This window comes from Danio rerio, chromosome 7, assembly GCF_052040795.2.
Source record: "Danio rerio strain M-AB ecotype USA chromosome 7, GRCz13ab, whole genome shotgun sequence".
Taxonomy (NCBI): domain Eukaryota; kingdom Metazoa; phylum Chordata; class Actinopteri; order Cypriniformes; family Danionidae; genus Danio; species Danio rerio.
The window spans coordinates 32684206-32697213 of NC_141027.1; the positions used below are offsets into that span (position 1 = coordinate 32684206).

Here is a 13008-nt window from a genome sequence, read left to right on the forward strand (position 1 = left end):
TGTATATGGATTACTTTAGATGTAGTCTAAATACAACTATGTCAATGTGGCCCTGTGTTTTTCAGAAGTTAGTTCCAACATGGAATAAATGCATGCGATCCAGCTAATCAATTCCTTCAGGCTGATTTGAAAACCACAGGTATGTGTGTCTCAGCTAAAGACTGTGGCCTTCAAGGAGCTGTGATTCACATCCTTAGTTTAGAGTTAAAACTTTTTCTGTCAACTTCATGCATGAAACTATGGACACATCGATACTATGCCTAAAATATATCCTTTGACTTAAAGACAGAGCACACTGGCTGTAATTTAGTATTATGTAACCTGTTATCAGCGGTGCATCTACTACAAGCTGTAAGAGGATCACTTTCGAAAAGGGACACTGTACATAGTGTGCATAGTTTATAGAGGTGACGGCAATAACAGCTGATGAACACCAGTTGCCTGTTGCTCTATTGTCAATGTATACAACAGTTTTTTCTGAAACAAGTGCAAACTGCTAGACAATATCAAGTAATTTGGGCTGGGCAATATGTCTTAATAATTATTTTCCATATTGAACTATAATGATATGCATTTCAATATAAGTTGGTATTGCTTCCAGATTTATAAGAGTATCCCAACAATGACTGAAGCCACAAAAATTACAGGGTCCATTAAAAGGCACAACACATTTTTGACCGCTAAATTTGTGAAAATTTGCTACATCTCTAATATCACATTTTAGGTGTTCATTTCTGCTGTGTGACTGGCTCTTAGATCAATATAGAGTAAAAAAGTCCAGATCTTGTCATTATTATTGACATAAATTTGATATAATGTCGTTTATCAGCCCAGCCCCACAACTAATCGTGTTGGGATGCAAAAAAATGATTCATTGGACTTGCTAATGTTTACATGTGGTTGCAAACAATTTATATGAGCTGAATATAAACAAATGAATTACAAAATTGTATTTGTTTGTTTACACTCAGCCCATAAGCGGTAAAAAGTGATTAGTTACTTAAAGCAAGTTAACCAATTGCCTTAAAAGCAATAAGTTGACTTTACAAAAATAATGTCAGTAAACCCACTGTAACTTGGAACTGTTATGTTGACTTAATTATGCAAATTGCTCACTTTTTAAAAATAAAAATAACTAGTCACTTTTTTTCAATACACCTTTAATATATTTGTTTTCAGCTTTTCTGTATCTACCAAAATGACATACAGTAACTAAAATAAATCTGCTCTTCCAGACTCCAGCGTGTCTTCTAAATTCAAGACAGGCGATACACTGTACCCAACAATCAGCTTTATCAAATGAAATGAGTGTAGTTAACCCAAAATTGGCTGAGAGTTAACTCATTTGAAAAGAGTTTTGAACTCAGTGTTGAAGGTAATGAGTTAATTAAATACCTCATTAATTCAACCTAAATGAAGTAAGTTTACAGTACTCATCTAGATTTGTTTTAAACTCAAATGGTTTGCAGCAATCAGTTTCCTCAAACAGTTTGAGTTGCCTTGACTTATTGGGTTTTACAGTACTCGGTTGGTTTGAGTTCTCTTCATTTGTTGGGTTTTACTGTGATCAAATTGCTTTGTTTACTCAAATGGATTAAGTTCATTGTCCTCATTAAGATTAGTTTCTGAACGTAAATGGTTTGATGCAATCAATTTCCTTAAACAGTTTGAGTTACCTTAACTTTTGGGGTTTTACAGTGTACTTGTAGATTTGATAAACTTAATGAAGCACCAAATATGTAATATTGTAAAAAATAACAATAATTATTTGAAAACAGACATGCTAAAATAGTCTGACACTGTAAAAGGCATTAGTTGATTTTAAAAAGTGATTACAACTAGCATAATTATACAAGTTAAGTCAATGTAACAGTTCCAAGTTGAAATGTTTTTACTCATATTATCTTTGTGAAGGCAACTTGTTGCTTTTAAAGGAATTGGTTTACTGGCTTTTGGTACAGTTACTTTTTACAGTGTATGCACTGTAAAGAAATGCTGGGTTCCACACAATTCCTTCATGTTGTTCCAACACAAATCAATTAAGTTGAAATAGTGGTTTTCACAAATTTAAGTGGACTGAACATAAAACAATTAAGTTGTCCCAAAACAAACTTAAGAATTGTGTTGTTTCAACTCATTTTGAATACGTAGTTTGAACAAGCAGCAAAAGCAGTGTAAATTGATTGCAACAATTTAGCAAAAATCGTATTTTTCAGTGTAGCATGTCATGACAAAATCTCAGTTTACTGCAGATTAAACGGTCATTATCTTGTCTAGAAAAATCAGTAATAGTTATTATGACATCAGAAAAATGAAGCTCAGCACACTTCATGAGCAAATGAGGATTTTTGGATTCCAAGGGAACACAGCACAGTCAGTCGTCTCTCTGACAATAAGCCCCTTGTTGCTAAGCAATTCAAGGCATTGTTGATGTATTATTATGAAACAAGAAAACATGAGATCTGAAATCACATGCCTGCTGAGATCACGTGGAGCACCTGTTTCTGGGCCTGACAGGCAACTAGCGGGTCCACGCAGATGCATAAACACCTGCGCACATGCGTAAACATCTGGACGGCGTGTAAATCTGAGCATGAGTAATGACAGCGTGACTGAGTGACTGAACTGAGTCTTGATGCAGCAGAAAACACTTACCTGGGTTTGCGATGCACCGCGCATGCTCAGTGGTCATCGTGCACTCCTTTGAGACGAGGATTCGCTGTGCATGAAGTCCACCAAGTTCATGTTCCCATCAGTGCTGTAGATTTCCGCCAGCATTTTAATAAAGGGATGCATTGTCATTTGGTAAAGGGATGAAGACAAGATAGTTGCATGAAGCATTCCCCTTGAAATTAACTCCCAAGACAGTAACTTGAAAACAGTGGCCAAACTGATCCTTCAAGCCACGGTGTCGGTGTGGACTCTGTTGTACAAGGTGTTTTACTTTGTGAGACAATGCAAACCGGTTATTTTGGACTCTGTATGTGATAATGCTGCGAAAGAATGACGCCTAGATCGCGTGATGGATGAACTGTAGTGTGGTGTGGATCTTGTGCTAATGAACAAAAACGAACATGATTGGTTTGTTTTCAATACTCACAAAAGGGACCGACTATAATGACTCTTTAGTCACTTTGGACGATGCACAAATAACTACACAGGGTGTGCTAAAAGGGTTTTTTACCAGAGTGTAGTACATACTGAATACTGCCATGCGGACACATGTTTGCCACAATGGGATTTTTAAGATAACATAGCCTTAAGTTATGCAACATGCTGCTCTCCAATTAATTCTAATAGTGAAACAAATTCCTTCCTGTTAGCTGAATTGGTCGTGGACAGCGTATGTTTGCTATTGTTTGGAATTAATTATAAATGCAATTTAAAACATGATTGCTATGGGGTCGTTTCTCTCTCTAGCTCAGTGTTTCTTTCCTCTGCATTAAAGTGGGAGACTAGAACATAATTGATGATAGTGCAAACGATTTAAACGTTATTGCATAATAGCATTAGATAAGAACTCGCCTCTTTTTCCTACAATTACTGACAAATGTAACTCATAAAGTGCCTATGCAAGTTCCTTCATTTAATGAACCGGGAGTCGTTCGGTTCTGTCAACTGAACTGAACAGGCGGGCAGATAGAGACACCTCTCCACGTCACGTAAAGCTGGTGATTTTTGCGTTGCCTGTCATGTGATTACAGGGTATGTTTCTCTACAAAAGTAGCCAGCCACATTGCAAAAAAGTTTCAGCTCAGGTCCAGAACTTAATGTGTGTGAGACAGTGTGTCTGCGCACGCGCGTACTGTGTGTGTCTTCAAGTTGTGCATGTGTGTGCTGTTAACTGATTCATTTGTGCAGTCATCATGATGAAAGGTCATCGTTCTTCCATAATCATACATCTGTCTGTAGGGTTCGTGAATGTGAACTGTTTTTCCCGCCTAAGTCAGTACCGTTCCCTCTGCTCGGGCTCTGCGTGTCACCCCCGCACAGAGATTCCGTCACGCCCTCCTCCATCTCCATGTACTCCGCAGCCTTGTCACCTAAAGATGAGCCCGATGGGGACCCCTTGAATTTTCTCAGGAAATCCGGAAAGTAGGGGCAACCCGGTGGGGGTTGTTCCACGGCGGGCGCCTGGTCCTCGTTATCAGTCTCCCGGTGGTAGAAGTAGTTGAAGTTAGACACGATGACGGGGACTGGAAGCGCAATGGTCAGGACGCCGGCGATGGCGCACAGCGAGCCCACGATTTTGCCCCCGACCGTGATGGGCTTCATGTCACCGTAGCCCACCGTGGTCATGGTCACCACAGCCCACCAAAACGCATCTGGGATGCTGGTGAACTGTGACGTGGGCTCGTCCGCCTCTGCGAAGTACACCGCGCTGGAGAACAGGATGACGCCGATGACGAGGAAGAAGATGAGCAGCGCCAGCTCTCGCATGCTCGCGCGTAAAGTGTGCCCGAGGATCTGGAGACCTTTGGAGTGCCGAGACAGTTTGAAGATCCTGAACACCCGGACGAGTCGTATTATTCTCAGGATGGCGAAACTCATAGCCTGTTGCCCGTTGCCTTGCTGCTGTGCGAGATCTGTGCCCAGGGTTATGAAATAAGGCAAAATAGAGACGATGTCTATGGTGTTCATAACGTTTTTAAAGAAATCAGCTTTACTGGGGCTGGCGAAGAAGCGCACGATGATCTCAAACGAGAACCAGATGATGCACACTGTCTCCACGATGAAAAAGGGGTCGTTGAATGGCGTAAATCCATTGTCTGCCTGCGTGGAGTTTTTACCTGGGATGAGGAATTCTTTGTCGTCCCTGAATTCTGGCAATGTTTCTAAACAAAAAATGACTATGGATATGACGATGACCAGCACTGACACGACCGCGATCCCTCTGGCTGGACTTGAACTCTCCGGGTACTCGAAGAGCAGCCAGATCTGACGCTTGAACTCGTCCTCGGGCAGCGGCTTCTCCTCCTCCTTCACAAAGCCCTCATCCTCGCGGAACTTGAGCATTGCCTCATCCCCGAGTTCATAGAACTTGACCTCCTCGGAAAAGATGTCAAACGGCACATTGACGGGTCTCTTTAAGCGCCCCCCTGACTGATAGAAGTACAGAATGGCGTCGAAGCTCGGTCGGTTTCTGTCAAAGAAGTATTCGTTACGCAAAGGGTCGAAGTACCTGCTTCTTTTCTCGGGGTCTCCCAGGAGAGTGTCCGGGAACTGCGCGAGAGTCTTCAGCTGAGTTTCAAACTTTAAGCCCGACACGTTGATGACAACTCTCTCGCAGCAGCCGTACTCATTGTAAACGTTTTCATACCCTGACTGAGGACGTCTGTCCGTTAACGACACCGTCTCCTCCTCATCATCCATGTTATAGACAAAACTGGACCTCTTGCTTTTCCTGTCCTCCTCTTCCTCCTCGCCCTCCGCCTCCTCCTCCTCCTCGATCATAATGTCCTCCTCGGATCCTAGGAGCGCCAACTCTGATTGGCGTAGATCCCCGCCGAGAGCCGCGCGGTTCCGTCTCCAGCGCGCGACGCCTCTTTGCTTTTTTCGCTCTCTGAGAAGTTGCTGTGGTGGCTCGTGGTGTTGCTGCTGCTGCTGCTGTTGCGGCTGTTGTGAGGAGGAGGAGGAGGAGGGGCGCGAGGCGGTCCCGGCGCTACTGTTGTTGGCATTTGTCGAAGAGGCGGCGCGACTCTGATGCGGGTGGTTGTGGGGATGGCCAGTGGACCCACCTCCCTCTCCGACCGCTCCAGCTTCAGCTGCTGCCGCGGCCGCTGCGCGAGAATGCCTCTCCCTCTCGCGCTCTCTCTCCCGGGCGCGAGCCTGGGCATATCCATAGGGCAGGTGGGTGTTGCAGCCCCCACTGTCCGCGCCCACCATAGCAAACTCCATCTTCTTAAACTACGAGGCGTTCAGAGTGATGGAGAACGAGGCTGAGCGATAGACGGGCTCGGCAAGTTCATAAATGCGCTTGACTGGCAGTGTAGGTCCGCTGCCTTCGAAAGTGCTTTCAGCTCTTTCAGTGCACTTTTACTTGTTGTAATCGGACTTTACAACTGTAACGAAGCTACGTGCTTCTGGTGACATCATCATCATCATCGTAATCATGAGTAAAATGTGTCCAACAGTTCTACAATCCATGCGCGTGGCGCGCGCGGCTGCCTTATCCAACAGAAAGCTGGATGCATGAGGAGAGCGCGGCTCCTTTCCGTTATCCGAGGTGTTCGCTCACCGACTTTATTCGTCTATGAAATCACTGGTTCCCATCTTGGCTGCGAGGGAGGGGTGGGCTGTAGGTTTGTTCCGTCCTCTGCCCCTTCAGCGGCTATGAATGAATCACTGGATCCGCTTGACACCAGCAACAGCTGTAAAGACAAGAAAAACGTGTTGTAGAATGCAAAGTGCTCAGCATAATTTAGCTCAGGCACACTGTGATGGACACAAACACGAGCAGAACATTTTGAAAAAAGTAACCAGGGACCTAACTCAATATCTTTGTGCTGCCTGCATAAGAATACAAATATTAACAATGACAATAACGGGGCGCATCCTTATTGATACAGGCCAGCCAGGCAGGAAAACAGGAAACAGCGCGTGATATTACTGATCCAAAAGCCCCTGACAATTAATAATAATCAGTCATCGCACGCAATTTAACATCCTTCTCATGCACTCCACCTTCCATCATTCGAGCCACTTACGTAGGGAATGATACGAGGAGGTCTTCTCCGCTTCCACCCTCAATGCAACAAGATAGAGACGGCTGAGGATGTAAATCCCAGGTTTGTCCAAATTTCCCTCTTGCACTGGGAATCCAGATATCCATCGACGTAGCCAAACGCAGAACATGACACCTCAACAGTCAGGTGAGATCGCATTCGAGGGATGACAGTTTTGGCCGCGGCTCGCCGTTGGCTCTTTATTCAACAGGATCTCTCATCACCTGCCCATCTCCCCCTCCCCAAAAAACATGCACCGCTGCATTAAGCCTGGACTCACACTCACCAAAGATCAGGTGCTGCTGCCGAGAGCATGCTGCGTGGCTCGATATATCACACGAGCGGCGTCAGAATCGAGATGTATCAAAGTTTTCGGATGCCATGTGAAATAGCCTTAGGTGGGTATGCGCAGCGCGCATCTGTCTGCCGCTCAGTCTCGCCCGTTGACCATTGTGCTCGTGTTATTGGGGAGCTGCGCTCCGCCGCGAGAGGCACGTTTGCGCAGCGCGGAAAGTCCTAGATCGCCCCCCAGTGGCGACAGCAGGCTTACCGGTGTGCTGCAGATCTCAAACTTCGACAGCCCCTTATGCATCTGTTGACATCCAGTTCATCGCAACAGCCTACCCGAGGGACTGCTGCATAGCGCGAGCTGCACACACTATGCAGCCTGTGTGTGGCTCTGTCAAAAAGACACAGACACTTTCTATCACGGCCAGTTTGTGTATAGCCATTCTTTGGAAAAATGTAAACACGACATTAAAATGACAAACGTGATTGTGTCGTGAGAGCTCTGCACTTTACTCAACGATCTATTAAACAAGCAAGCGTTTACACAAAGAGCATAAATATTCACCTCTCTTAGCACAGTCATAATAGGGATTTCAAGAGAGTCCAGGGACTCCGAATGGGCAAAATGGAGTTGGTGGGATTTTGATGTTCAGTCAAGTTAAAATACCGACTCAATATGTTTACATTTTGTTTATTATTATTATATTTTTTTGTGCATTTATCATAGTTTGAAATGATGACTGTTCTTTCTAATCATGAGAGATAACATTAGATTAATCACAATTTTGGTAAAATAGGCTAAAACCTACATTAAATCTGCATCTTTTATACTAAACTAAAACTATCTATTTATTTATTATGGGTTATACATCTAGCATCTCTTGACTGAGATGATGAAATATGCTGCTAACTTACTGGAAAGTGAATTTCCATCAAAATATTTCAACACGTTGATCAAAATATAATCGCTGTGGGATGTGTGAACATTAAACTGTTTGAAAGCAGCTGGTTTTGCACTCAGTCATGAAGACTGGTGGAGCTGTAAAAAACAAACCAAAAAAAACATGGCCATTAAGATGATTTAAACTGCATTTTAAACTCAAAATTGGCTTTCAAAAGTGCTTAATGCTTTGAGCTCATATTCTGTTGGTATGAAAGCAAAATGCAAATGATTACTCCCACTACGCCACCTGCCTGTTTTTCCCGGCACTCGATTTTTTAACAGAAGGCTTTAGAAATCCAGTTTCATCAGCAGCACTGAATGCTTTATAGTTATCACCTGAAAAACACATCTTTTACCTTGCACAGAATTGCTCAACAAAGCCAAGGGTCTAGCTGACTCTCCAGCGAATGTGTGTGTATGTGCTGTCAGAATGATTGTGCTGTTTAATTCAGCTCATTAGTAATGCAGGAGACATTGTGTTTGCTCTTGTTTAAACAGTTTGCATTGACCAACCTTTACTACCCTGGCAACCGTGCACTGACATCCCACTGTTTAATTATTCAAATAGCCCACCTCCATAAGGAAATGCAGCTTGTTTTGGCCTTAGCTTTTGTTTTTGTCTATGCTTGTCTTTTCTGTATGCAGTTGGCACTAAAGAGAATAAAAGGGGGCAGTATTTCACAAGATAGCACTGCATTATTGGTGGGCAAGCACACAGGATGGCTGCTCTTTATGTGTAGAGAGTAAAGATTGTGATTGTAGTGCGAAGGTTGTGGGTGTGGGATTGGATAATGGCTTATAGTTATTAGGATAATGGTGCCGACTGCACTGTAGGCCAGAAATGAGGCCTTGAATGACGGTGGCACCAAGTGCATCAAGACTGGAGGAAATGTGAGAATTACTGGGCAAACAGAATCAGGCAGTCTCTTTTTTGGATGCAGCGGTAAGAGTGTAAAGGCAGATTTATTCGTCATTAAAAAAACCTTATTCGGATGGGCTCTTGTCGCAGCATGATAAATGAAGGTCAGTGGGTCATTTTGGACAATTTCCAAGATTTGTACAAATCAGGAGTCAATGACTGTACAACCTTCAAAAGCAGTGGAAAGAGACTGGGGGCGAACATGTCTGAAATAAGAGCTTTCTTTTGTCAAGGTTGCGCTGCAGCTGGAAAGAGAGGAGACAGACAAAGATCTATAAAAGATAATGAACAAAATCCAAATGAAAATCTAGAACTCTTTATAAACTTTTAAACAGGTAGGGATTGAGGCAATAATGGCTATAGGCTTGCTGCTGTGAGGAATGAATAGTAGAATAGTTCTGTCACCGAAGACTTAAAAAACTGTCAAATGGGCTCAGGGAGTTTTTTTAAAGGTATATATCACCCAAAAGCTGCCATCATTTATACTCAGCCTTGTTCAAAACATATTTGAGTTTCTGTTTCTTCTGTTGAATGCTGGTAGCTGGCACTCATTGACTTCCATAGTATTTTTTCCCTACTATGGAAGTCAGTGAATACCAGCATTATTTAAAATATCTTCTTTTGTGTTCAAGAGAAGAATGAGGATCATAAAGGTATCAAACCACACGGGACTGTACATTTTGAAGTAATTTTCATTTTTGGGTGAACTATTTTCCTTTAGGGGATTTTAGACATTTTGTTGATGATATGTGACAACTACTTCAGCTAACTATCATTAGAGAATTACTGAAGTATCACATATATTATAAGAATGTCAAGTAAGTTGGCAAGTTCTTGCAAAGTTACTTATGGTCAATGTCCATAAAGGAACCAGCTAAATAAAGTATAAGCAGATATTATGCAGACAGTCTGCTAATACTTACAGCTAGTTGAGCAGTTAAAATACAGTACCTGACAAAAGTCTTGTTGCCTATCTAAGTTTTAGAAACAAATAATAACTTGACGTCTAGTTCATTTGAGCATCAGAAGATCATTTGGTATCGGAAGTGGCTTATATGAAAGGCAAATGCCTATAGAATACACTCAATTTACCGAAATAAAATATGATCATGCCTTGATTGATTTTTTAATTATTTAATTAGGACAGTATGATCTGACTTTGCTTAAACAAAAGTCTTATCACTTAACAGAAATAATGTCCAGTATAGAATATAAAGTCATAGTGCAGTAGAAAAATAATTACTATTGTGTATGACTCCCGTGAGCTTGGAGGACTGCATCCATACATCTCTGCAATGACTCAGATAACTTATTAATAAAGTCATCTGGAATGGCAAAGAAAGCGTTCTTGCAGGACTCCCAGAGTTCATCAAGATTCTTTGGATTCATCTTCAATGCCTCCTCCGTCATCTTACCCCAGACATGCTCAATAATGTTCATGTTTGGTCACTGGGCTGGCCAATCCTGGAGCATCTTAACCTTCTTTGCTTTCAGGAACTTTTATGTAGCCATCCACTCTGCAGATCTCTACCATGCCGTCATTCTGAATGTAACCATTTCCTTTTTCATTTCACCAAACTTCTTGGGTCTTGGGTCCATGCGGGTTTTAATAGGTATTCAGTATTTGTGATGATAAAGATGCAGTTTAACAAATGGTTCATCAGAAATATCTACCTTCTGCCACTTTTCCAAATGATCAACTAGAAGTCAAATTATTATTTGAATTGATTAATCTCTTACAACTGGGATTGACACAAGACTTTTGTCAGGTAGTGTACACATGCAAAGTCTTGACATACATTATGCTTCATTGTCTATTGTCTTCAAGCACTATAAGTTCAGATTCTAAAAGCAGTGCTAATATACTCTCACAGTGTGCTGTAATAATAGTCAAAATCACAATCCTAACTTATATCTCCTTAGCAAAATCTCAGACGGCCAGACAGTGTTTAATCTTTTATGATTCTTTAAATTATTGGTTTCCAGGACGCCTTGAGCTGTGCAGTGCACATTGTGATGTTTAAATGTGTGATATGAATGTATTGCACCTAAACAGTTGTTGAGATCATGTCTTCAAATAAAACAAGTAAACACTTAGGCCCAGAAACATTATATGTCACAATGACATTTTGCATTGCAATTCTGGTTGCATTTATATAATCAACAACACTAATAATGGTAAATAGTATGTAATTTAACTGTACAAACTTTATTTGTTATTAATATTCTTTTTACATGTTAATATATGTTCTATCCTTGTTTAACTGGCTGCTCTTATATCTTGTAGACTCTGATAGGGTTTAAAAATAGCATTTGCCAATTGGGTGATTTTATTTTATTTATGTAAACTTGTAACAAAAAATAGAATGTGTTGTTAATCCCAAACATATTAGCTGAACACATTTATAAATGACAATGGATTGAATCCATGGTCACAAGTAAAAAAGAAAAAAACATATGAATTATACTTTCCATATCTCTGTTACTCACCAAGTGGAGAAGACTGAACAACTTAGAATTTAACTGAAAATAGAAGATACAGTACATGACCTTTAGGAAATTGGGAATTTGAAGTATTTAAATATAAAGAACTTGTTGAGAGAATGTTGACGGTCTGTATTTTAATGGTTGAACTCAAGAAAATCACCAGTAATGAGGTGCTTTGACAGTTGCAGGTATGAAAAACGAAAAGGCAGGAAATAAAGAAACTTAAACTCTGTTGTTATAACAGCTATAGATTAATAAATAAATAAATAAAAAGACGGGAAATAAAGAACCCTAAACTCTGGTTTTGACAGTTAGAGATTTAAAAAATAAAAATGTGGGAAATAAAGAGACTTAAACTCTGGCTGTTTCTCAATTCCAAGAACGCAGAAAACGTACTCGTGTTCTTCTGAAGAATGGTCTTGCCAGGTCATCTCGGAAAAACGAACTCGGGAGCTGTGAGAACACAGAACCTGTCCTGTGAGAAATGAGATGCTGCGTTCTTTCTGATGGTCACATGACCTTCACGCATTTTTAACGGAAAGCTATTTAAACATTACAGCATTTATATATTGATTTATTGTTTTTTCCTTTTTCAATATATATAACAGGCACAAAAACCTTACTAATAATCTTTGCACAATGCAAATAAATGTGTTGTAATACAAAATTCGGCAAATAAACAATGTGTTTATACATCTATTAAGATTTTCATAGCAATGTTTACTTTCACCCTCTCATTAAGGGAAACTCCTGAGATAAATACGTTTTCTCTCTGAATTTTAATTATAAGCAGGTTTTAAATGCTGCACTTTCCTCCTCCTTTATTTAATCGCAATGACTTTTGGGACTTCTAGAGTGAGTTTGGTGCTTAAGTCTGCATTGGCGCATCTTCGGTATCCAAAACACATCCGGGAATCCAAGTTTTGAAACTGAACTTTGGCAGTTGATGATGACGTTACACAAGAACACGAGGATGCAAGATTGCTAAAGAACGCATAATGAGAAACAGCCTCTGTATTTATAACAGTTAGAGATTTAAAAAGTAAAAAGTCAAGAAATAAAGAAGCCTAAACTCTGGTTTTGACAGTTATACATTCAAAAAACAAAAGGGCGGGAAATAAAAACCCCAAAACTCTGAACTTTGATAGTTATAGAAAAAAAGCGGGAAACAAAGAATACTAAACTCCAATCTGTGTATCAAACATAGAAAATGTCTCTATTGTCACTTTTGAATTGAATCCCTTTAATGTATCAGTCATGTTTGAATACAAGATCTGTATTCCGTCAGTATTAGATTAGATCTGTCAGTATCATTTTTCATGTCCAAAATATACGCCGACATACCAAATACTGCCATATGTGCTGTTAAACTAGTATACGGTCTAATAGCAGTTATTTTTCTTGCAGAAACATTTCTTACATCTGGTATGATTAACCGTTGCAAAAGCTAGCCATGTGAAAATCTGAACAGATGCAGGAGAGAGTGAAGACTGATTGATTTTTAGACTGTTCAAAATGTTGTTGAATATATCCAGCTTGGCAGATTTGTTTGTCCAAGCAGGAGCAGTCGAAGCAGTCATGTGTGGACGAGACAGGCTGTTGTTCCTGGGGTTTTCAATGGGGTTGTCCTGCAGAACAGTGACCTT

General features: G+C 40.8%; 1 protein-coding gene across 2 annotated transcripts in view; it reads right to left on the reverse strand.

The window, feature by feature from the left end:
* The window catches only part of kcna4 (potassium voltage-gated channel, shaker-related subfamily, member 4), a 61886-nt gene extending 54700 nt beyond the window's left edge, over window positions 1–7186 (reverse strand). Inside the window, exons 1-2 of one of the 2 annotated variants that reach the window (XM_087261347.1) lie at window positions 7012–7186; window positions 2656–6371 (exon numbers count right to left, since the gene is read on the reverse strand). In XM_087261347.1, the coding sequence (XP_087117473.1) occupies window positions 3895–5898 (2004 nt within the window). In that variant the 5' untranslated portion in view covers window positions 5899–6371; window positions 7012–7186 and the 3' untranslated portion in view covers window positions 2656–3894. Of the gene's footprint in view, window positions 1–2655; window positions 6372–6707 lie in introns of both variants that reach the window. The other variant, XM_087261346.1, reaches the window with a different exon arrangement.
* Window positions 7187–13008: the final 5822 nt, after the last annotated feature.